This window comes from Sinocyclocheilus rhinocerous, unplaced genomic scaffold (genome assembly GCF_001515625.1).
Source record: "Sinocyclocheilus rhinocerous isolate Xijiao unplaced genomic scaffold, SAMN03320098_v1.1 scaffold742, whole genome shotgun sequence".
In the NCBI taxonomy this organism is placed as follows: domain Eukaryota; kingdom Metazoa; phylum Chordata; class Actinopteri; order Cypriniformes; family Cyprinidae; genus Sinocyclocheilus; species Sinocyclocheilus rhinocerous.
The window spans coordinates 208,776-231,965 of NW_015641116.1; the positions used below are offsets into that span (position 1 = coordinate 208,776).

A 23,190-nucleotide genomic window follows, 5' to 3' on the forward strand; every position below is an offset into this window, starting at 1 on the left:
TTGTGGACTTGAGCATATTTCCACCAGGAATTTTCTGTATCCATCCATTTATCTTTATGAGTTTTCCAGTTACCTTAACAGATAAAATATCCTCAAAGCATAATGCCATCACCACCACAATTTATCACAGTCAGAATTCACTTTACTGGCCAAATAAGTTGCATTTACCAAGGAATTTGCATTGGTGGTTTGCTCCAACAACAAGTAGACATGATAAGGTACTTTTTGTATGACATTGCATAGAACATACAATATATACATAACCAATGCACAATATGTTTGTAACAATTATTATACATGAAATACTAGAGTCCGAGTCTTTGTTATTATATTCTTGCTTTATGTTGTTTTTGTTTTTTTTAATACTTTTTTTTTTTTTCCAAAAATGTTTATTACGATCTGCTTGAATGTTCTATTGTCTCTATCGTGCAGGCTGGGAATAATCCCTGTATCGCATTCTGATGTTCTGTGGAAAATATTAACATAACGGCCATTACGTTCCCCTTTGTTCAGCTTGATTTTCATCTGAGCTCCTTGTTTACAACTTGTTCACTGGGTTGCAGCTCCTCTGTGGAAAGTTACATAAAAGGGGTTTTACTGACTCTGGAGTAATCACTTACACGCATACATTTGCTTTGGATCACTGACATACACTCATGAATTCACAAGAAATGTATCAGAGTACCTTCCTGCCTTCGGAGGCAGCATTCCAAGGCATCAAGGCACGTCCGAATCCAAATTCTGCTTCACTTCCTGTCTCCAGAGGTACCTTCTTCTGATCGAATGCATCCTCTTATGAAGACTTCACTGTGAAGTCTTCACATGACCCAACATCTTTGAAGAGATGACACCTACGCGTCCAAGGATTGCAGAACATCAGCTCTGGATGATAATACAAAATGATCATTGCTATAAAAAGCACATTCATTTTGCTTAAATTCATATATGATATTTGTAAATACTGTAACTTGTAGCATCTTCCAACTGTAATTTCTGATTTCTGAGCCCAGAGCATTTGACTGTTACCATGCAAATATTCACACATTTTTACTGTAGCATTTTGAAGTTATGGACCCATAAGTTTGGCAGATAAGACACTACAATAGGAGAAATTGCATTATTGGCCCAATTGGAGGACCCATATCTCAGATGCCTTTGAGGGTGCATTAAAAATTGCACTGGGGCCTTATTCCCAGGGCACTTGACTGTTACCATGCACGTTTTTATACATTTTTACTGTAGCATTTTCATTGTTTGTATGTGTGTGTGTGTGTGTGTGTGTGTGTGTGTCATTATCTCCCCTGCTTAAGTTCAGTTCCATTTGTGTTTCCTTGGTTCGGTCTCTACCCTGTATTTGTGGATTACCTGTGTTGGATTAAAAGACTTTCTAAACTTTCTTCTTTATCTTTGTGCATTTGTGAGCAGCGTAGCATAACATATTGTTCAAGTAATGATAAGTTTGAATCATTTTTGGATAAAAAGTCAATGTATTGATTAGTTTTATCAGATAGACCAGATAGCTCAACAACGTTAATCATTGTCAGTGTCTGTTTACCTCTGTCATCTTTATTTAATATCGTTATGAATTCTAAATACTTTTTTTTTCTTATGTACAATAATGTATAACCTATACAATAAAACAGTTAAAATAATAAGTTAATAGTAAAGTGACAATAGCTTTTTGTCCTGAGATAACAGCATGTGACAAAATAAATGACTCACAAGATTCCACTTTCTATTGTAAATTCAGTCACTTTGGACATCCCCTTTTCTGTAAGATAGAAATATCACTTCCCATTCACTTGTCATGCTGAACAGTGATCAGCAAGTGGTGTAAGACTTAATTATAAACTTTAGCCTTGCAATGAAAACCCCCAAGTGTGTGGCAGGCACTTCCTTTTGCAATTTCGGCAGACATCTGAGAAAAAGAGGAAACTGCTTTTATTGTTGAGAAAGATGGAGTCACGCTGATGAGTTCATATACTCCATAGCTGTTGAAGCAGGATATATTAGCAGTGTTATATCATTATGACTAGAGGCAATTTAGACATGATGTACAGGCTACTAAAAATGGTGATAAATGTATGCTAAGTGGTTAATAATTAATAACTCTAGTATTTCCACTCCCCTGCCTTGTTGTCTTCCTTTTATAGTTATTTTGTATAGGTCGGCTACTATGATGTTATTCATGTGGTCATTACTTTCAGGAGAAATGGGGCAAGGGGGAAAAAAAAAGAAGAAGTGACGAATACTCAAAAAGAAGTGACGATCCTCATTGTGAAGATGTTAGCATTTATTAAAATGACTCCATGAACCACACCAATGACTCTTTACCTTGAGATGACCCTGATTAGGTGACAAGCAATCATTTCCCCCCAGTCTATTGCTTCAATAATCAATTTGTTCCCAAGATATAAATGTTTGCCCTCCATATATTTCAATCCCAAAAAATAAAATAAACATTCACGTTACATTTGAAGAAAAATCAGAAAGGAACATACTTTACAATGGTCCATAAAAAAAGGGGGGGTGAAAAAAAGAAAGAAACATTATTAAAGCATATTATGTCTAGTTTTGATCTTTAGTAGGCTGTTCCATCCATATTTGAATTTATCCAAGGCTACTGTATGATTGAAAATGTGTTTTCTTGCCCCTGAAATACATTTTGAAATATATTTGAAGTATATTTTGGTAGATGAAGTTTGAAACTAAATCTAACATCAAAAATGTATTTCATTCAGCTTCACTGTTTACAACATTTAGCATAGCCTATATTTGAAATTTATGTTTGCCAGGTTTTTTGTTTTGTTTTGCTTTTGTTTGTTTGTTTTTTTCTTTATGTGCATGAAAAAAAGCTGAGCAGTGAGATCAGCAAGCTATCACTGTTTATTGCATATCAGACTTTAATCGGTTTATCAGTCTTAAGCTTAAGATGTTACCCTCTCTCTTGCCCAGGTGAATCAATTATTAGTTCAAATGCAATTGTTTTTCAAGACTACGTGACTTTGTTAAAATAGCCGGGGATTTCTGGGACCTCAGCCAATAGGACGCGACATAAACAAGCGATGTGTAATGAGCGCGCGATATGGGGCTGGGCTCTTGATTCTTTTCATTTTCTATTCGTGACAGCAAATGGATGTAGTCGAACAGTCTCTCGGTATCCCGGCAGGGCTGAAATCGACTGGGTCCAGAGGAATGGCTCAGGCCAGTCATCTGCAGATGATTGATGAGAAAGACTTGCGCGATGTAGTTTTGGTCCGAACGAGTGTAGGTGCGTGTTTGCGAGGACATTTCGGGAGGACAGGACACAAAGTGGCTGTCAAGTTAATCAAGGATAGGTAAACTGCATTTTCACTCATCATATGTGACTAATCATTTTTGCACGTTTATTTGTTGCGCTTTGCATAGTAAATATTCATATACTTGTCTAATGATTATTTACTATATAATATTGATTAATTAGTAGCAAATTACTAGTAAGTACTTTTAAAACGATAAAACTAGTAATGAATATTAATAGTTCATGTTAATATTAATAAACAATCAAACTAAACTCTATTAAATATTGCAATGTTTTGTGCAGTAAAATCTATGTACAAACATTGCTCAATGTATAGGGTATTTCCAAAGCAAACAATGGAAAACAAAACTTAAGTGCTTTGTGTGTGTGTGTGTGTGTGTGTGTGTGTCTGTGGTATCAGTAAATGGATTGATAGGTTAAAGAAAGAAGGAATGCTGGGCAAGGTGTGTTCTGAGCAAGTTCTAGTCCCATTGGGTGTGTACACAACTCGCTCTCTGGTTGGGCTGGTGTGGGACTGGATGACTGAAGGATCTCTAGATTCACTACTACATGAGGTTTTGAATTTTTATTTTTTATTTTTTTAACTTTATTTAAAAAGATGATTTAATGAGTCAACGACCTGATGAGTCTGTTATCTACACTCTTAAAAATAAAGGTGCTTCACGATGCCATAGAAGAACCTTTTTGTCCAAATGGTTCCATAAAGAACCTTTAACATCTGAAGAACCTTTCTGTTTGACAAAAGGTTCTTTGTGGTGAAAGAAGGTTCTTCAGATTATAAAAAGGTAAGAAAGAGATGGTTCTTTAAAGAACCTTTGACTGAATGGTTCTTTGTGGAACCAAAAATGGTTCTTCTATGGCATCGCTTGAAGAACCTTTTGAAGCACCTTTATTTTTAAGAGTGTACCCAAAAGGAAGTGTGATTGTTTTTAGTAGATGAAGGTGTTGACTTTTCTGACCATGAGAAAATGGAAATCCCCTAAGCACTAAAAATAGTGCCAACCAACTAATAGCATTCCAATACATGCATTAGCATTTTAGTAGCTATTGCATCATCAGTAATATAACTCTTGCTTTCAGGAAATGTCTGTCTGTGCATGCAAGCTAAAACAGCTGAAAGTGACATTTATTTTTTGCTTTCATTAGACAGACATGTTCCAAGAGCTTTCAATGGCTCTTTGTCTTCGGATCCTTTTGGATGTTTCTAAAGGTTTAGCTCATCTCCATGCCATTCCGCTGCCTCATGGAGCCCTGAAAGCCACTAATGTTCTTCTCGACCAACAGTACCGTGCCAAGGTATTGCCAGGCGTAGCCCCCAAAATTCCCTTGAACTAGAAACATGCTTTTTTGTGCAGTTGCTTAACTATTTTTCTTACTTTTATGTGTGTTGCATTGTAGTTGTGTGACTGGGGTCAAGAGATAGACATGCACTTGACCACCTCTGATGGCCGTGGGCCATGTTACAGAGATCTGGCCTATGTGTCGCCTGAAGTCATACAAGGCGCTGTTCCTTCTGTGGAAGCTGACATATATAGGTGAGGTGCATTATCTCAACATTTTAGAGTGTTTCAATTGTATATTAGAGTGAAATTGTGGAGTTAATTTGAGCTTTTTAATGATTTTCAGTTGTGGGGTTCTTTTGTGGGAAACGTTGAATAGAAAGCGTCCGTGTGAAGGTATGTTGCCATCTATTCAATGAATCAGTGTAATCTAATTGTCTTATTCAGTGAGAAAGATTTTTCATTCCTACATTTGCCTGAAGACATTGGTTTTCTTACAGGTATTGATCAGCTTCAGACCAAATTGGGGCTTGGTTTGGAGGTTGACCTTCTGCCACCAATGACGCCTCAAAGCCATGCCCTCACCCAGCTCACCATTAGATGCTTGAACAGTGAACCTCAAAAACGACCATCAGCCAAGGGTTAGTTATGGAATTGTTATGGATCTTAGAGATCATGTTATATAATCACTAATTATTTTCTGCTCATACAGAGTGTGTAGAGGTTCTAAGGACAACTTTGGCAGTGTTTGAGCCACAGATTTTCACTGAAGCTGTTCATCTGAAAACATGCAAGGTACTTGTCTAATGATTAATGAGCCGAATAATAGGATATTTTATAAATTGGGGTCCAAATTTCATACTACTGTACAAACATAAGATTTTTTTCATTAAAATCTGGAAATGAAGGAAACATTAAAAGTTAAGAATAAAAAGAAATATTTAAGATTTTCTGGTCACTAATCCAATACGCAGAGTATTTAATCATTATATAAACTGTTCAAAAGGTCAGATGTTCTTGCTTCCATTGAAGAACAAGATGCTTTTTGGATCATTCTTAAAATCATTCTTAGATCATCAGGTTTTACACAAACTTGTGAAGTTCATGCAACTCGAGTGCTGATTTTTGCAAAATGAAGACAATCCACAAACCAATACTGTTCATTTTTCACATCAACTTTTGACTTACGTTATGCTGATAATAAAATGTGTAATGCAAAAAGTATGAAATTATAAAAAATCAGTAGAAGCATTTTCACTAGTGAACATGGACTCCATATTATGTGGATTTTTTTTTTATTGAAATTAATTTGAATACAGATGTGAAGAATTTGATGGTTGACCTGATGTTTGTCTGTTTCACCAGGAGAGGAGGCTGCCGAGCTGTAAAATGCGCTCATCTTGGGAGTTGCCTATTGAGCTACATAACCTAGAGGTAAGACAGCTGGTACATTTATTTTGAGCAGGTTTTACTTTTGTGTTGAAATGTTGTCTCATTTTTATATCGTAATGTTAGTATTATTAAGCAGGAACTTAGTCCGATGCTGTATTTTGTATTGTGTGTGTTCATAATAAATAACGTTCAAAAATAAATCTTCTTAAAGCTTTTGGATTCTGACAGCCGACTGTCTTTTACCACCAACAGGTCAATAGTTGCAAAAGTACTACAAAAAATCTGACCTCCAAGGTGATTCCCCAGAATGAAACTCTGCCACAGTCTTCACTGAATGCAAAAGAAAAGGCCCCTCTGCCAATGGCAACAAGGGGTTGTCGTCAGATTGGATGTTGTAGGGGTTAGTGATCTCTCATTTAAAAGTATGTTGTTTACATTTTATCACTTCATTACTATAAATTGTCTTATAATTATGTTTTTCCCTGCTCATGTCTTTTATAGATACTGGCAAAAGTTCAGTCCAATCCAATAACTCCTGCAACGATCATGGTTTCACTCAGATTAATGGAAGTCCCAGAGTTCCCCAGAGACAGAGCTCTACATCTTTAAGGTTCCCATGTGTTTCCCCCACAACGATATTTCAGAATAACCCACAACACAACGCTGGCAACCAGGGTGAGAAATTAGTTCTGTCTCCAAAATGTCCTAACAGTATAAGTTTTTGAATCCCTCCAAAACTCTCTATTCCTGTCCTGCACATTTCCAACATATGAGTTCGGACCAAGAACATAAACATGCCATTGTTGCACACTTTAATCCATCTGGAAGAGCTTTGCTCTTTGTCAGTCTTAATTGACTGATGTATTTTAGGTAAACAAATCTGGAGGAGCTTTGTGTACATATCCTCCTGAATTTTGTCGTTTTTTATTTCATTACATTGGTTGGAGCATAAGAAACAAATGGAGAAAAACATTTTTGAAAAAATATATTTTATTCACATTTTATTATATGTCCTTTGTAGAGGACTAAGTTATTAAAAAAAAGTAAATAGACATGAAAAGACATGTATAGGCAAAAACAATGTTTTATTTCTTTCATTCACCAATCAGTTTTTAGGTTTCAGGCTGTTTTTAACCAAACTTTGTCCAAAGATGATTCTCAACTATGTTATGCAAGATATAACAGAATGATCTGATATACTATTTTACTTTATACAATATGTGCATACATGTCTATAAATTTGCATTCCCATTCTATACAATGTATCTATACATTGCAGCCAGAGCATGCTATTGTTGCACATAAAATATTAGAACAATGCAAAGAATACAAAACCATTAGAAACTCAGACGAGAATTCATCATCACACACCAAGAGATGCGTTAAAAACGGTGCCAGTTTTAGCGTTTTGTGATAAAGAATTGAGAATCATAAATCAAAATAATCATGGATAAAAATAAAATTAAAACAAGCATTTAATGACTACAAACGAAGGGAAAATAGAGGAGTAAATGTACAGATACATCACTTAAAATGTACACAAGTAAAAGTAAATGTACACAATTTTTGAACTACTCAAAAAAGTACAATTTCTGAAAAAAAACTACTTAATTACAGTAACGTGAGTAATAACATTTTTCTGAGATGTTTATGACAAACAATTTGAAAATTAGTCAGATTTAAATGATAATTACACAATATTATCATATTTAATCATGCTAAGTTTGATCGTTCTGTCAATATCAGTCCATTTTAAAGACCAAGGAGTGTTTATGATCAAACCTCCAAACATTTGATATCGCTAAAAAGCCCTGAATGTGCTCTGTACAGGACATCCAGACTTAACACTGTGGCATGTACGGTCTCAGAGAAATTCACTAAAATATAATGTCCTCTACAGAGGACAAAAGGGTCCCAAGAGGATATTGAGTACGTACTGTTGGCATAACTACCTGGACACAGCAAATGTATCAGTTCTTTGTGTTGGGACTTTACATGTGCGCAGTAAGCAGTTCTGTTGGACTGTGCTCACTCGCTTCCTGAATGACTGCCCCACTCATGCCTTATCTGTGTCCAGTGTGTTTCCTCCCCAGAGGGATTTTGTTTTTCTCAGAATTAGTCTTGTTTTGTTCATTGAAATGCAAGTAGTACAGAAGGTTTTGTCGCAGTGAAGTAACTGGCTAAGAGGGAAGGCAATTTTTTTTTTAAATGCATTATGGTTCAAACGTTCGGGATTAGTATTATTTTTAATGTTTTTGACTAAAATGCCCTTCTTCTATGCTCACCAAGGCTGCATTTATTTGATCAAAATACAGTAATACTGTGAAATATTATTACAATTCAAAATAACTGGTTTCTATTTCAATATATTTAAAAATGTAATTTATTTCTGTGAGCGGAGCGGAGTGGAGCTAGATTGATCAGATTTGCTTTGCTCACACATATAATAATAGAACAATATAAAAATGATGTATAAATATTGTCTTTGTGTTAGTTCCTAACTCTATGCTTACACTGTTATCATATACTCTGATCCTTCCTCTTTCTCTAGTTAAATGTCAGCTGTCTGCAGGAAGGAGCTGTTGCCGACTTCTGCAAGAAAGACGGGAGGTCATTGTTCGCTGCATGACTGAGGGGCGACTCAACAACCTACTTGATGTGTTGCGGGCTAGACAGGCTGTGACCCGTGAGATGTACGAGATCATCACTGCAGCCCTGACCTTGACCACACGCACGCGCTGTTTGCTTGATGTCTGTGCCTGCCTTGGTGAAAATGTTGCTATCTTGGTGGCCACAACTTTAGGTTTAGTATCCACCGAAAATACTCAGACCACACATAGGTGGCAGGCTGGATAAGTTAAGCCAACGTGCCGCTACTCTTATGCAATGGAAAAATGCAGTAACTGCACATGAAACAACTTATATCAGATTGATATAAGATTTGTATGGCACTGTAATGTGTTGGGATTGTTAGTGTGTTCTTGTTTGGACTACTCTGTTACAGATGAAGAGAGGTTAGACTCTCTGGAAGGGTATGCTGCAATGCAGCTTTAGTCTTGGATCTAAAGATCTCATCAGATTAACACCCATTATAAAGGGTGCTGATGATGTCATTGTTTCCCAGTTGACAAACTGAAGGGATTAGTTAAATGCCTTTGATGATGATGATGGATGTTCTGATGAATGGGCAAATATAGGTTTGATTACATTCCTTTGTGGAGAGAAAAAAAATCAACAGCACAAAAACAGATTATTTTGAAAAGAACCTTCATGAAAGGTAAGGCTGTTTCCCTTAATCATGCTTACTTAACAGTGTTTGCTGTGAACTTTCACTCTCAGTTAATACTGAGACTGTTGACTGAGAAGTTCACAGCCAAATATATCACATTCATCTGATAGACTCATCAAATATTTTTACATTTTTCTTACTATAACCACATTTATCTTGCATGTAATACACATTTCCAAGGATGTAAGTTTTTTGTTTTTTTTCGACTTACAATTGTGCATGTTGCACAACAGACTCAGTAGTTTCTGATTGTAGTGTATCTTGCAACAAGACATTCTTTTTTTCTTCCCTATGTACAGTTTGTAGCATGGCATGTATAAAGCAAAATAAATACATAAATATTAAAAATGAATGTATGGACAAAATAAACATTGTATAAGAAATGTCATTAAATGTTCACACTGGTAATACGTTTTATAATATATATATACTGTTGTGTCTTTACCACATAACAGTATGTGTATTTAACAGTATGTGTACCTTCAGCATTTGACCTGAGCTCTTACGTAAGATCCACTTCTTGAAGAACAGCTATTACTTGGTATTACTAAGGTGAATACCATGCCACATACCTCCTCATAGACTGTCTGATTGCATGGATGATCTTTACACTGGTTAGTTTTAAAGGGCATGAATGGTCCTTGCCATAGGGGCCTTTACTCACATTGCAATGAAATGTCTTTGACTTGAAAATTCAAGTTGCTTCAGCAGCGTCTTAGGAATGTGACATATTATTCTTACTATATTGTAGAGAACCTTTTTTCATTTGTTTATTTATTAAGAATAATAATTATAAATATCATTATATTTAAAGCACAAGAGCATCAATCAAAAGCTTGACAGGTTCCCACAAAAAAGTCGCTCAGCTCATTCAAAGTCAAAACTAAAATGATGTCATTGAGTTTCCAAGGCAACAATAGTGGACTGCCCTTTACCACTGTATACTGATGTATCATGAGTGCAGATGTTTTTGTGAATGTTGCAGTTCTGGGAAACATCTTCTAGGATGGGAAACAAGCCTAATTAGTATAAATATGACAGTTATTATAAATAAAGCTCCAAACTCATAAAAAGACAAAATATATATATATTTTTTTATTATTATTTATTATTATTATTTTAATTAATACTTCTTTCAAATACTGAAATACAATTAACTAACTAACTAAATAAAATAAAATGGCTAAAAAATAAACTATACAATATACAATATAATAAAATATACACAATAAAATATATAAAACATTTCTGGGTTGAATTTCTAGAAATAAAATAAAATAAAAATGCTATCTTCTGAAACAATAAAATCATTTTAGATTTAATAGATATTTAATGCTCATTTATTTGCAAAATGATTTTTTTCTTCTCATAATTAGTATAAATATGACAGTTATTATAAATAAAGCTCCAAACTCATAAAAAGACAAAATATATATATTTTTTTTATTACACCATTACACAATGCAGGGCCATTTAAAATGAACTAGTGAAGGTAAAAATTTTATTAAAAGAATTGGTAACCAGTTGCAGGACCTATTTCTTACCTTGTACCATTCACAATCCGTTCACAATTTGGAGTCAGTGAAATTGTATTTTAAAAGAGAATAATACTTTTATTCAGCAAGGATGCATTAAATTGGGCAAAAGTGACAGTGAAGTCTTATAATGTTTAAAGATTTTTATTTCAAATAAATGCTGTTCTTTTGAATGTTCAATTCATCATAGAATCCTGAAAGAAAATTTTAGAAAATGTAAGAAAATATTAAGACTAGAATAATGGCTGCTGAATTTTCACACACACACACACATATATATTATATATATATATATATATACACACACACACACAGTAGGCCTTTTATTCTTTTCATCCCTTCCTCTGTAGCAAATCCTTATTCCTCTATTTAAAGCTAATCGCTTGACTTTGAACATATCAGATGTGAACCAGCGTTAATCAGAAACTACTTACATTACTTTTACTATTTTACTAATTACTTTTAAATCGGTCGCTTTCGGCTATAGGGCAACACCTGAATGGGTTTTCTGACAAAGAGGGTTGGTCAGTTGGTTTGATTTGCAAATAACCCACGTGACATCAATTTTACCGGTATCACGTGACCTTCTGGCAGCTTGCCCTCCGTGCTTCAGGGTTTTTTAAAGATGCTGCCCTGTCTGCTAATGTCACCAGTTAGACAGAGACGATAAACAAAGGGCACAACAAGGTAAGGACATGTTTCTTTTTTTAACGTTACGTTTAAAGAAGAATAATAAGAAGGACTGGGCTGGTTGTGGTAAATCGGCTAGAGCAGCTATCCTGTTATAATTCCATTTTAATGATTTTTTCTCATATATGCATGAACTGAATGTGTTCAATATGTTCATTACAAAGCGGAGCGGGGAAATATCTCCGTAAAAAAGACTCGGTGATCGTGTCTCAGATTCTGCTGCGCTCTACGTTAGAAAAACAGGATGTCGCTTCTCATCATCCAATCGATTACTAAATGCTTTAGGTTTATTCCAGTTCCAGTCATTCACTATGCCAGATATACTTTATGAACAATGGATTTATAAGAGCTATATTCTTTAGCCCATCGCTCCATGATCTTACCCACAGTAACGTTACAAGCTACACTTTTGTTGAACAGCTGATGGGCTTGCGGGGACAACCTCAGCGTTAAAGTCTCCTAATGTAGTTTCAGACACTTGTGCAGTTTTATTTGTTTATTTATTTTTGTGTCAGCCGATTACATGTAATATATATATCTTATTCTGTATAGAGCCCGACCTTTCTTTACTTTAACGAGACTGAAGTGCGTCTTGTCGTAACAAAGAGGGTTGCCAAATATGAACTTGTTTTGATCGCGGGGTGCCAAGTTGATTAGGTTGTTTTTGAGTGATTTTTAAAATCAGCTTTTGTTTCTTATTTTGTTTATAAGTCGCGTTTAGTTTTAATAAACAAAATAAGATCTAGGTATTAAAAAGAATACCTACATAAACAACGATTATCTAGCCTATTGTTAGGCTATGTGTTGACAAAATGAGAAAAATTTGAGAACAGTGCAAGATGATAAATGTAATTGTGTACTATTTTAAAAATGCTTAGTAAGGAATAACAAACAAACAATATTAAAAGGATGTATGTGAAACCACTCACTGTCATGGACCTTATTCAGATTATTTAATTAGACACGAATGACAATGAGGCTGTAAGGGCAGACAAACAGAACGGGTGTTGATCACTCAGCTGATGCAACATGGAAAATGCATCTTTCCAAAACATTTTTTTTCTCTTTCCGAAAGATCCCTTGAACAACACGCATTCATTCAAACACACACTACATTGTTTGTACTTCCATTTAAATATTTATCTGTATGGATTAAACATCTTATCTTGCACTTTTGTCAGTCTGTATCAAATAGATAAGAGCACACTAAGAAAAAAACACCAAGAGCATCAATCAAAAGCTTGACAGGTTCCCACAAAAAAGTCGCTCAGCTCATTCAAAGTCAAAACTAAAATGATGTCATTGAGTTTCCAAGGCAACAATAGTGGACTGCCCTTTACCACTGTATACTGATGTATCATGAGTGCAGATGTTTTTGTGAATGTTGCAGTTCTGGGAAACATCTTCTAGGATGGGAAACAAGCCTCAGGGAAGGAAAGCTCTCTGGGGAGAATTTGGGAACAATTTAATCAGTGCTTGTTTAACAATTGCACACTATATGTATTAATTTAAAATGATCTACCCTCTGTTTGAAAGACAAGCAAAGAGGACTGTTGGTTTTCAGACACGCTTAGTGTAATGAGTGTTTTACAAGGATGAATGTTAAAGTGAGTGGTTCAAGTCAAATAATCAGAGGAATGTGCTATCCGCTGTCCACAATAAGAGAGGTGGCTGCAGTGGACACGTCATGCTTAATCATTTATAGAGGGTCAACAAACAGCAAGTCCGAAGTAAATGTGTGATTTCCCTCATTTAGAAACCCATAATAGACCCTCACTGAGCTCAGGATTAAATGTATAGTTTAAATTTTTAGCTTCTGAGTGGGAGATGGGTTATGAACATGTTTGACCAAAGAAATACTTTCTTGTTTACGTAATCCCAATGATGCAATCTTCACACTAGCTTTTCGTCAGTTAACTACGGCACGTTTTGCATGTATGTAATCTACTTATCACACTGGCCTGTACTGACTTCTCACCATCACTAGACATTGGAGGCCAGATGTGACTTTTTAATTATGTGTGGGTAATTGCATGATCTCCAGTGTTATCTTGCAGTAGCAAATATGCACAAAATGTTTTGTCCCAAAATGAATATCCTGTCAATATTTAGTCGCCCTCGTGTCGTTCCTAACCTGCATGGCTTTCTTTCTGCAGTGGAACACAAAAGAGGACATTTTGAAGAATGTTTCTTAGAAGAACTGTTTTTGTCCATACATTGAGAGTCAGTGGGGTCCAAAACAACTCTGAACCCCATTTGTAGTGTTATTATTGTAATATTTTATTTATATACTGTTATAGTATTTAATATTTTGAATTAGTGTTTATATATTTTTATAAATTAGTGTTTATATATGTTGTCATTTATTTTGAATTAATATTTTATACTATTTTAATTTTAGTCTAACTTTGTTATTTTATCATTTTTATTATAATTATTTTTTAAATACTTCTATTTAGCTTTAGTTCATTAATTTCATCATTTTAATACTTCAACTTTTTTAGTTCTGTTAGCGCTCTTCCCCACCTGCGAGCCTCCATATTCTGCTTCTCGCCTTATTGCTGCTGCTTGTATTTGTGAGTAACGTGTACATGCTGTTGCTCTACACCCTTGTTTTTCCCATTCTTTAAATTTCTTGTCTATCTCACTTGATTTTTCTTTCTACACATTAAGGTCTAACTTTAAAAATGTCATGGGGTAGTTAATGACTAACTTGTTTTTGAGTACAGGGAGCCTGTTCCTCTGGTTCTGTGGTGCCTCTCCTCATATTCCTGTTTCACTTGGATACCTTCAGCAGCGTCATTAGACATGCCACTCTAAAAGAGGAAAACATTACAGTTGCCATGACTGCAATCAAACTTTTACTGCTCCCCACTAATCCATTCAAGTATTGATAGTTTTTTTTTAATTACTGTCTTTCGGTACAAATTACTGTTGTTGTCAAAAACACAGTCAGCATTCCATTGTAGTCATTCGCTTTAAGGCTGGAATGCATTGCATCACTTTTAAAATCGGAGCATGTTTTAAAACACTAGGCATCATACACTTGCAGACTTTGTAAATGGCTACAGAGAAAAACTGAGCATCATACGCTGAAAGTCTGAGGATCACACACTACTAGACTTTGTAATTCGGAAAACAAAAAATTAATAGAGAAACGTGCACCTCTTTTCTAGGAGACGCACATCAAAGTAAATCAATGTGATCTTAATATGGCTCAAAATATCAAACATGTTTGATCTCCGACTGGATGGAATCATAGTCTAAAGCTAAAAAACAGGAGTCTGTGCTCACCATACTTGAAATCTGTCAACTCCGACTGCTTAAAATCTGCAGACTGACTTTCAGCAACTAGTGTTGACTCGTCCAGACTGCAAATCGGGGCACAAATCTGTGCAAAACTGTGTAGAGTATTCCTGCCTTAACTTGTCGGAGTACTTGCCAACATATATATTTTTTTCTTATGCTAACATGCTTACTATTCATGATATTGCAGGCCTGCTCACCTTTATTAATTCCGCTTATGTCAAGTGGGGTACCAGGGTGCAGGATGTCTTCACTTATGCCAAAGTGCTGACCCTCATCGTCATTATCATCACAGGGCTAGTGAAACTGTGCCAAGGTAAAAAATGCACTTGGGATTTTTAAGATGTTTTTGCAAATGTTTTGCTTGTTTGTGTCCAGGCCAAATGTTGCTCTCTCATGAGTTCTGAATCATTTTACAGGGATAGACACTCAAAAATGAAAATTCCCTCATTATTTATTCACCCTCATGTCACTACAATCCTGTCCTGTATGACTGATTTTATTTTTTTTATATTCTGCAGAAGAAAAAAAATCATACAGGCTTGAAATTACGTAAAGAATTTTGACAGAATTATAACATTTGGGGTGAACTATCCCTTTAAGGCTTGAATTATGGTTTCTCTCATTAGCTATTTTAAAAATTTTATTTCCTTAGTTTATTTAACAGGGACAGTGCATACTAATAAGCATAACTGTAAATGTGCAAGAATTAGCCTAAAGGCCATTTTTCTTTTGTAGTCGCTGAGCAGAATGTACAAACATCAATTATGCAAGAGTATGTTAGATATGTAAATCCATCTAACAAGAAGAAAACCACAATACAACATGCATTCCCACACATACTGATCTTGAAAAGTTGTTAACCGTTACAGTACTTTTGTAATGTTTCTCACACAGGTTTCTCAATGAACTTTGAGGATTCTTTCCAAGGCTCGTCTCGCGACCCAGGAGATATTGCTTTGGCCTTGTACTCGGCTCTTTTCTCGTACTCAGGCTGGGACACTCTTAACTTTGTCACAGAAGAGATTAAGGACCCTGAAAGGTACTTCTTTGAGACCAACTTGATCCTCAGTTCCTGTTCCTGTTGTGAAGATACAGTATGTAAAAATAGGTACTCGTATGATAGCTAACACATCTGTCCATGCATGTCCCAGGAACCTTCCTCTCTCCATTGCAATCTCCATGCCGATTGTTACGATCATCTACATCCTCACAAACGTGGCCTATTATGCTGTGCTGGACATGAGTGCCATCCTCGCCAGTGATGCTGTCGCTGTGGTGAGTTCATAGTCTTCTGTGCTGTCATAATGTTTGTAGAGTCTGTAGTGTAACGGCTAATGTTTCCTAATCGTCCCACAGACGTTTGCAGACCACACTCTGGGAGTGATGAGTTGGAGCATCCCTATTGCGGTTGCTTTATCCTGTTACGGAGGTCTAAATGCTTCCATCATTGCTGCATCCAGGTCAGTCTGAAGCTTGATGTCTACATAGCATCACAGAACACTAGCTTTAGTCTTTTCTCTCATTTTCCTGTCTATAGAGACCAATTTGGAGCTGTGTTGGTATTATGCGTTTTGAAAATGGCCATCTACAGTTGCTCTGGCTTTACGGTTTTATTATTCCACTTGAACCTCTGCTTTGTTCCTCAAGTTTATTCTTAATGACTGGTGTTAACCTCCAGGAGGAGGAACGAAGCTTAGTTCAGCTCCTGTGGTTTTTATAGGGAGCTACTCTATTGCTCACACCATCTGGAGCTGCTTTGTGGTAATGACCGTGTCGGGGTTCACGCTACTATTCCATGTGTCAGATAATGTGGTGTGCTGAGGATTTTTGGGAGTGATGAGAACCTACATCCAGTGCTGATGGGAATTCAGAAGATCTGAGAACTTAAATTCCTGTTTATACTTACTGCACTTGTTTGTTCATGTGTTTTATGTATGATATAAAAGTATATGTAGGCAATTTTCAAATACAATTGATTTTAAGGTCAACAATGTGTAAACATGAGTATGAAACTCATTTTCATACAATCTTGATGTTTTGTATCTTTTGTCTTTTTTTTTCATGCATTTATGCATTTGGTTTGCTTAATTGATTTGAATTCTCAGTACTTTTGATTAAATGCAGTGTTATTTTAATATCATTGATATACTATTGTAGATTTTATTATATTTCAAATTAGTTGTATTGTTTTCATTTAATTTGAAAGTTTTAGTAGTTTTGTGTTTTTTGTCATTTTTTATTAGTTTTTATTAATGTCTGTACTGAAATATGTATTTATTTCAGTTTTACTTATTTTAGTACATCAAGTTAAACTAAATTTAAAATTAAACGTTGCCTTGGCAACTAGCTGAAAAAAAAAAAAAAACGTTACAATTTTGTATTTTTTTTTTTTTTTTTTTCAGTTAGAGTTTATTTCAAGTAACAATTTTTTTTAATGGTTTTAATTAACTATAATAATCCTGATTAGGTGCACTAACAGATGATGCATATACATTTGAAGAAACAGTGAGTCTCTTGCTGCTGCAGGTTGTTCTTCGTGGGAGCTCGAGAAGGTCATCTTCCAGATGCTTTGTCTATGATTCACGTGGAGAGATTCACACCGGTTCCAGCTCTGCTATTCAATGCAAGTGCATTTCAGTTACAATTAACACCAATTGCATCATAACATAATTTTTTTTTTTTTGCCAATATGATTTCCTGACTTTTGCTCCCTTTTAAAAAAATTTTTTTTAATTAATAGACGAATATTATAGTAATACCAATATTATAATAATATTAAATATATATGTATTTATACATTTTTAAAGTTCCTCTTATGTACTACATTTAGCTTTCGAGACATAGATGCAATTGTAGAGTGCCTCAGTCTGGGACATTTAATGTTTTCTGTCTCCATCTAGTGGACCAAGTCACTTAGATTGTGCTTTCTGTCTGCAGTGTGCCATGGCTCTGATCTACCTTACAGTGGAGGATGTTTTCCAGCTGATTAACTATTACAGCTTCAGTTACTGGTTTTTCGTTGGCCTATCTATTGCCGGGCAGATCTACCTTCGCTGGAAAGAGCCGGACAGGCCCCGACCACTGAAGGTGAGGAAGTAGAGACTGTTCAGATGAAATAAAAATGTTTAAATAATAACATGCAAAAGTATGTGTGATCAATTACTGTGTATTTTGAACACATAAACCCATTACAAACGGCTATACTGTTATATTCACTACGGTTCAACAGTTTGAGGTTTGTACATTTAAAAAAAATATACTTTTTATTTAGCATTAAGACTTTTATTCAGTGAAGACATTCAATTAATCAAAAGTGACTAAAGACATTTACATTGTTACAAAATTTATTTCTGTTTCAAATAAATGCTGTTTTTTTTAAACTTAGTTGATGATAAAAGAATCCATGAAAAAGTGTGTATCATGGGTTCTACAAAAATAATTCCGCTGCACAACTATTTTTAAAAAAATTGATAAGAATTGTTTTTGAACACCAAATCAGCAAATTAGAATTATTTCTGAAGAATCATGTGACACTGAAGACTGCCGTAATGGATGCTGAAAATTCAGCTTTATATTACTGTGTATTTTGAACACCTAAACCCATTACAAACGGCTATACTGTTATATTCACTACGGTTCAACAGTTTGAGGTTTGTACATTTTAAAAAAATATACTTTTTATTTAGCATTAAGACTTTTATTCAGTGAAGACATTCAATTAATCAAAAGTGACTAAAGACATTTACATTGTTACAAAATTTATTTCTGTTTCAAATAAATGCTGTTTTTTTTAAACTTAGTTGATGATAAAAGAATCCATGAAAAAGTGTGTATCATGGGTTCTACAAAAATAATTCCGCTGCACAACTATTTTTAAAAAAATTGATAAGAATTGTTTTTGAACACCAAATCAGCAAATTAGAATTATTTCTGAAGAATCATGTGACACTGAAGACTGCCGTAATGGATGCTGAAAATTCAGCTTTATATTTTAAAAATGTATTCAAACCGAAATCAGTTATTTTAAATTGTAATAATATTTCATCATATTACTGTTTTTACAGTATTTTTTTTTTTGATCAAATAAATGCAGCCTTGGTGAACAATATGAGACTTATTACTGACCCCAAACCTTTGAATGTTAGTGTAAATAACTGGTTAGTTTGGACTGGTTCAGAATCTTGAAATAATATCATTCAGAAGGGGAAATTGAAACGACAGATTTCAGACAAGCTTTCTAGATTTGAGTTTCCACCTTAATATCAGGTGCAATTTTGTGACACTGCATGTGAATTAATGTTGCTTTCCTCTCTTCTTTGTGCATATAGTTGAGTCTACTGTATCCCATCATCTTCTGCATCTGTGTTGTGTTCCTGGTGGCTGTGCCACTTTATTCTGACACGCTCAACTCATTCATTGGAATTGCTATTGCCCTCTCTGGAGTGCCTGTTTACTTCTTGGGTATCTATGTTCCAGAGTCCAAGCGGCCACCCATCATCACTAAACTGTTATGTAAGTACCACAGCCTTTAGCAGTGAAACTTTCATTTGTCCTTTCATTACACTGATTTACAACCAAAACGACAGCAACTGATGCTTTTTAACGCGTGTGTGTATCTCCCTTACACAGGTGCCATCACCCGTTTCACCCAGTTCACCTGCTTTTGTGTGCTCACTGAGTTAGACACTGTTGATTAGAACACTTGCACCCGTTTGACACAAACCCACTGGTTCAGGGAGAGGAAACCAATATCTGGAGAAACGGGAAAAAGATCTTCCACACTTTTAAAGACACAGATGCACTCTTAATGTCACTGCGTTGGATTCTTCTTTTTCTTAATTATAAAAGGGTTCTGTTAAGGTAATGGTGCAATGAGTATTAGAAATATGACCTTAAGAACCATATGGCATGAAAAAAAAAAGCCCATTTTAAAGCTTTTAAAGGCACTGAGTGCTCATGAACCAAACACCATCTGTATTCCTTTCAGAGAAATGAGTACATAAACAGGATGCAGTGGTTGTGTGTATGCCATTATGAAGAACATGGCCAAGAATTAGATTTATGTAACATTTTTGTTACATAACTCCCTTTTTTTTAATCTAACAGGGTTTTATTTTAGAATCTGGTTTTTAAATTGTCTGTCAATTTATTTATGTACTTTAAGTGAAGGAGATTTTATTTTATTTATTATCTTCCTTATTGTGATTTACTTTGGCACAAATGTTTCAGTTCTCTTACAGTTTTTGGAGTGTTCCGTCTTGGCCAGAGGGTTCAAGTTTCAATTTATTTATATAGCACATATAAAACAGCCACACGGCTGACCAAAGTGCTGCACAGAGATTCAAAAATAGTAAAAAAATATATATATATATACAGTGGGGCAAATAAGTATTTGATACACTGCCGATTTTTCAAGTTTTCCCACTTACAAAGAATGGAAAGATCTGTAATTTTGTATGATTTTTAAATAATTAATTTCCATTTTATTGCATGAAATAAGTATTTGATACAACAGAAAAATGGAACTTAATATTTGGTACAGAAACCTTTGTTTACAATTACAGAGGTCAGATGTTTCCTGTAGTTCTTGACCAGGTTTGCACACACTGCAGCAGGGATTTTGGCCCACTCCTCCATACAGGTGTTCTCCAGATCTTTCAGGTTTTGGGGCTGTCGCTGGGCAACACGGAGTTTCAGCTCCCTCCATAGATTTTCTATTGGGTTCAGGTCTGGAGACTGGCTAGGCCACTCCAGGACCTTGAAATGCTTCTTACGGAGCCACTCCTTAGTTGCCCTGGCTGTGTGTTTGGGGTCATTGTCATGCTGGAAGACCCAGCCACGACCCATCTTCAATGCTCTTACTGAGGGAAGGAGGTTGTTGCCCAAAATCTCGCGATACATGGCCCCATCCATCCTCCCCTCAATACGGTGCAGTCGTCCTGTCCCCTTTGCAGAAAAGCACCCCCAAAGCATGATGAATCGGCAGTGTATCAAATACTTATTTGCCCCACTGTATATAAAAATCAGCACAACCAAACAATTAAAACAGGGTCTCGCCCTAATAATAAAAAAAGTAAATATAATAATAACACAAGAGAAACAAAGTATAAACCCTTAGAAGACTAAGCAAAGACCATAATAGAAAATTATTTATAAGCCAAAGAAAACATATGTTTTTAGGAGAGATTTAAAAGTGGACAGAGAAAAGGCAAGTCTAATCTCTAAAGGGAGGTTATTCCACAACTGCGGCCCAACCACCGAGAAAGGTCAGTCCTGTATAATTACCCACATGCCATAGCTGGTTTTTAGAGGGAAGGTGATTGTATGCATTTGAACATTCAAATCTGCTGCTATGCTTCTGTACATGTAGTGAAGCATCACGTTCGCTTGTGGAAAGAGTTACGAAAGAATAAAGATGAACAGGGTTCATACACATTTTTACCAATAAATTTCCATGAATTTTACATGACTTTTGAGACAATATTCATGACCTAATGTTCCATTATTTTACAAGTATACATGTAAAATAAGAATAAAAATCTGTTAAAATGGACCTCTATTATCTGTGTTCTTAACTTCAGTTTCAGAGATTTCAGTTTTAAACTTAAAAAAAATAAAAAAACCGTCCCAATGAAAACATATTACAATACTAAGTGTCATGAAAATTGCTCTTGAATCATTCAGTTTCCAGAAAATCATCTTTAAATGTCTGTTGGCCAAACAAGCAATACATTGTTACTGGTGAAAATCCCAGTAATCTCAGGATGGAAGTCCAGATGTGATTTAAACGGGTCATTCTGATAAACGTTTACCTTGTAGCATGAAACACACTGAACAGCTTTCCAACTATTGTCATTTATGTACAAGTGTTTCTATTAATTTATTTGAAAGAATATCAATAAAACTTTTTATATATATACACCAGACAAGAACTGTTTGAATAAGTAATTTACGAGATTTGCAGTTTAATTCTGAAGTCTTTATTTTTTTATACACATCTACATATTTACAGGTATTTTGTTTCTCACCCCTTAGATACGGGGAATGTACAAACACTACACACATAACTGACAGCACAAAGCACCCCACACTTACACAAACTCAAAATATCACCATTTTCTCTCCATACTATCTTCACATCAAACAAATCGCAAAATAACGCAAATAGTAAATCACTCGTCTCATTAACGCGCAAATCAAAGCATCCCACACAAGTACACGCACATGGGCTACCACACACATTCACTTTTGACAAAAGAACATACAGCTTCACTCAACACACATCAGTAAAAATGGCCTCTCTCATGCTCGTACCTACACACAGAGGCTCTCAGTCATAATCATTATACTCTCGTTCCTCCTCGTCTTCATTCTCATCTCGGTCATTCTCCAACTCCACCATCATGTCCCGCTGGCACTGATCCCAGCTCCTCCTGCTGTAAGAGTGCTCTTCACTCCAGCAACCTGGAGAGAAAAATACATTAGATGTATGACGATATTCAACCTGCGCATAAGGTCTGTGTTGAGGATGTAAACCAGGTCTTCAGAAAACAGAAGACTAGGAAAGCTTCAGGCCCAGGCAGTGTTTCATCTGCCTGTCCAAATCTCTGTGCTGACCATCTGGCCTCCATTTCAGGTCTTCAACAGATCTCTGGAACAGTGTGAAGTTCCTTGCTGCTTTAAACGCTCCACTATCATTCCGGTCCCCAAAAAACCCCAAATCACTGGACTTAATGATTACAGACCTGTGGCTGTCACGTCTGTGGTCATGAAGTCATTAGAGAGACTGGTCTTGGCCTACCTGAAGGACATCACTGGACCCTTGCTGGATCCTTTTCAGTTTGCCTACAGAGCAAACAGGTCTGTGGATGATGCAGTCAACATGAGACTGCATTACATCCTGCAACACTTCGACAGACCTGGGAATTATGCAAGGATCTTATCTGATCATGCCTGATCTTCTCTCAGCCAAACTGACCCAGCTCTCCATACCCACCTCCATCTGTCAGTGGATTACCAGCTTCCTGACAAACAGGCAGCAACTAGTGAGGTTGGGGGAACTCACTTCCAGGACCCTCACTATCAGCACTGGTGCCCCTCAGGGTTACGTTCTGTCCCCACTGCTCTTCTCCCTGTACACAAATGACTGCACCTCTAAAGACCCCTCTGTCAAGCTCCTGAAGTTTGCGGATGACACTACAGTCATCGGCCTCATCCAGGAATTGAGGAGTCTGCTTACAGACAAGAGTTTGAGCAGCTGGCTGTCTGGTGCAGTCTTAACAACCTGGAGCTTAACACGCTCAAAACTGAGGAGATGATCGTGGACTTCAGGAGAAAACCCTCTGCACTCCCCCCACTCACCATCATGAACAGCACTGTGGCTGCAGTGGAGTC

The 23,190-nt window shown here is 35.9% G+C and overlaps 3 protein-coding genes across 4 annotated transcripts in view; 2 read left to right on the forward strand and 1 right to left on the reverse strand.

Annotated features, from left to right (window-relative positions):
- Positions 1 to 3,134: 3,134 nt before the first annotated feature.
- On the forward strand, positions 3,135 to 9,617 carry LOC107754657 (receptor-interacting serine/threonine-protein kinase 2-like). 2 transcript variants are annotated; one of them, XM_016571194.1, is made up of 11 exons: positions 3,135 to 3,338; positions 3,702 to 3,855; positions 4,448 to 4,597; positions 4,700 to 4,836; positions 4,928 to 4,977; positions 5,082 to 5,222; positions 5,294 to 5,376; positions 5,947 to 6,015; positions 6,226 to 6,373; positions 6,475 to 6,648; positions 8,525 to 9,617. In XM_016571194.1, exons 1-11 carry the CDS (start codon positions 3,196 to 3,198, stop codon positions 8,827 to 8,829), a joined length of 1,554 nt encoding a protein of 517 aa, XP_016426680.1. In that variant the 5' UTR covers positions 3,135 to 3,195; the 3' UTR covers positions 8,830 to 9,617. The 2 variants fall into 2 exon arrangements, with proteins under 2 accessions (XP_016426680.1, XP_016426681.1); XM_016571195.1 differs by having other exon boundaries at positions 8,546 to 9,617.
- LOC107754647 (Y+L amino acid transporter 2) lies at positions 9,244 to 19,864 on the forward strand. The gene is made up of 10 exons (XM_016571186.1): positions 9,244 to 9,250; positions 13,992 to 14,063; positions 14,984 to 15,109; positions 15,691 to 15,835; positions 15,948 to 16,071; positions 16,153 to 16,256; positions 17,323 to 17,419; positions 17,734 to 17,883; positions 19,125 to 19,308; positions 19,426 to 19,864. The coding sequence occupies exons 1-10, from the start codon at positions 9,244 to 9,246 to the stop codon at positions 19,491 to 19,493; spliced, it is 1,077 nt and encodes a 358-aa protein (XP_016426672.1). The 3' UTR covers positions 19,494 to 19,864.
- A 1,896-nt stretch (positions 19,865 to 21,760) lies between these two features.
- The window catches only part of LOC107754672 (probable RNA polymerase II nuclear localization protein SLC7A6OS), a 10,927-nt gene continuing 9,497 nt past the window's right edge, over positions 21,761 to 23,190 (reverse strand). Inside the window, exon 6 of the mRNA XM_016571215.1 lies at positions 21,761 to 22,260. Within this exon, the coding sequence (XP_016426701.1) occupies positions 22,127 to 22,260 (134 nt within the window). The 3' untranslated portion in view covers positions 21,761 to 22,126. The remainder of the gene's footprint in view (positions 22,261 to 23,190) is intronic.

Excerpts from the sequence above, each read along its gene's own strand:
- LOC107754647 (XM_016571186.1), top strand. Across the intron at positions 14,064-14,983 it reads TATTGCTGCTGCTTGTATTT|GCCTGCTCACCTTTATTAAT; the intron begins GTGAGTAACGTG and ends ATGATATTGCAG. Across the intron at positions 16,072-16,152 it reads CCAGTGATGCTGTCGCTGTG|ACGTTTGCAGACCACACTCT; the intron begins GTGAGTTCATAG and ends ATCGTCCCACAG.
- LOC107754657 (XM_016571194.1), top strand. The coding sequence starts at position 3,196 with ATGGCTCAGGCCAGTCATCTGCAGATGATTGATGAGAAAGACTTGCGC. Across the intron at positions 4,598-4,699 it reads ACCAACAGTACCGTGCCAAG|TTGTGTGACTGGGGTCAAGA; the intron begins GTATTGCCAGGC and ends GTTGCATTGTAG. Across the intron at positions 6,016-6,225 it reads TTGAGCTACATAACCTAGAG|GTCAATAGTTGCAAAAGTAC; the intron begins GTAAGACAGCTG and ends TACCACCAACAG.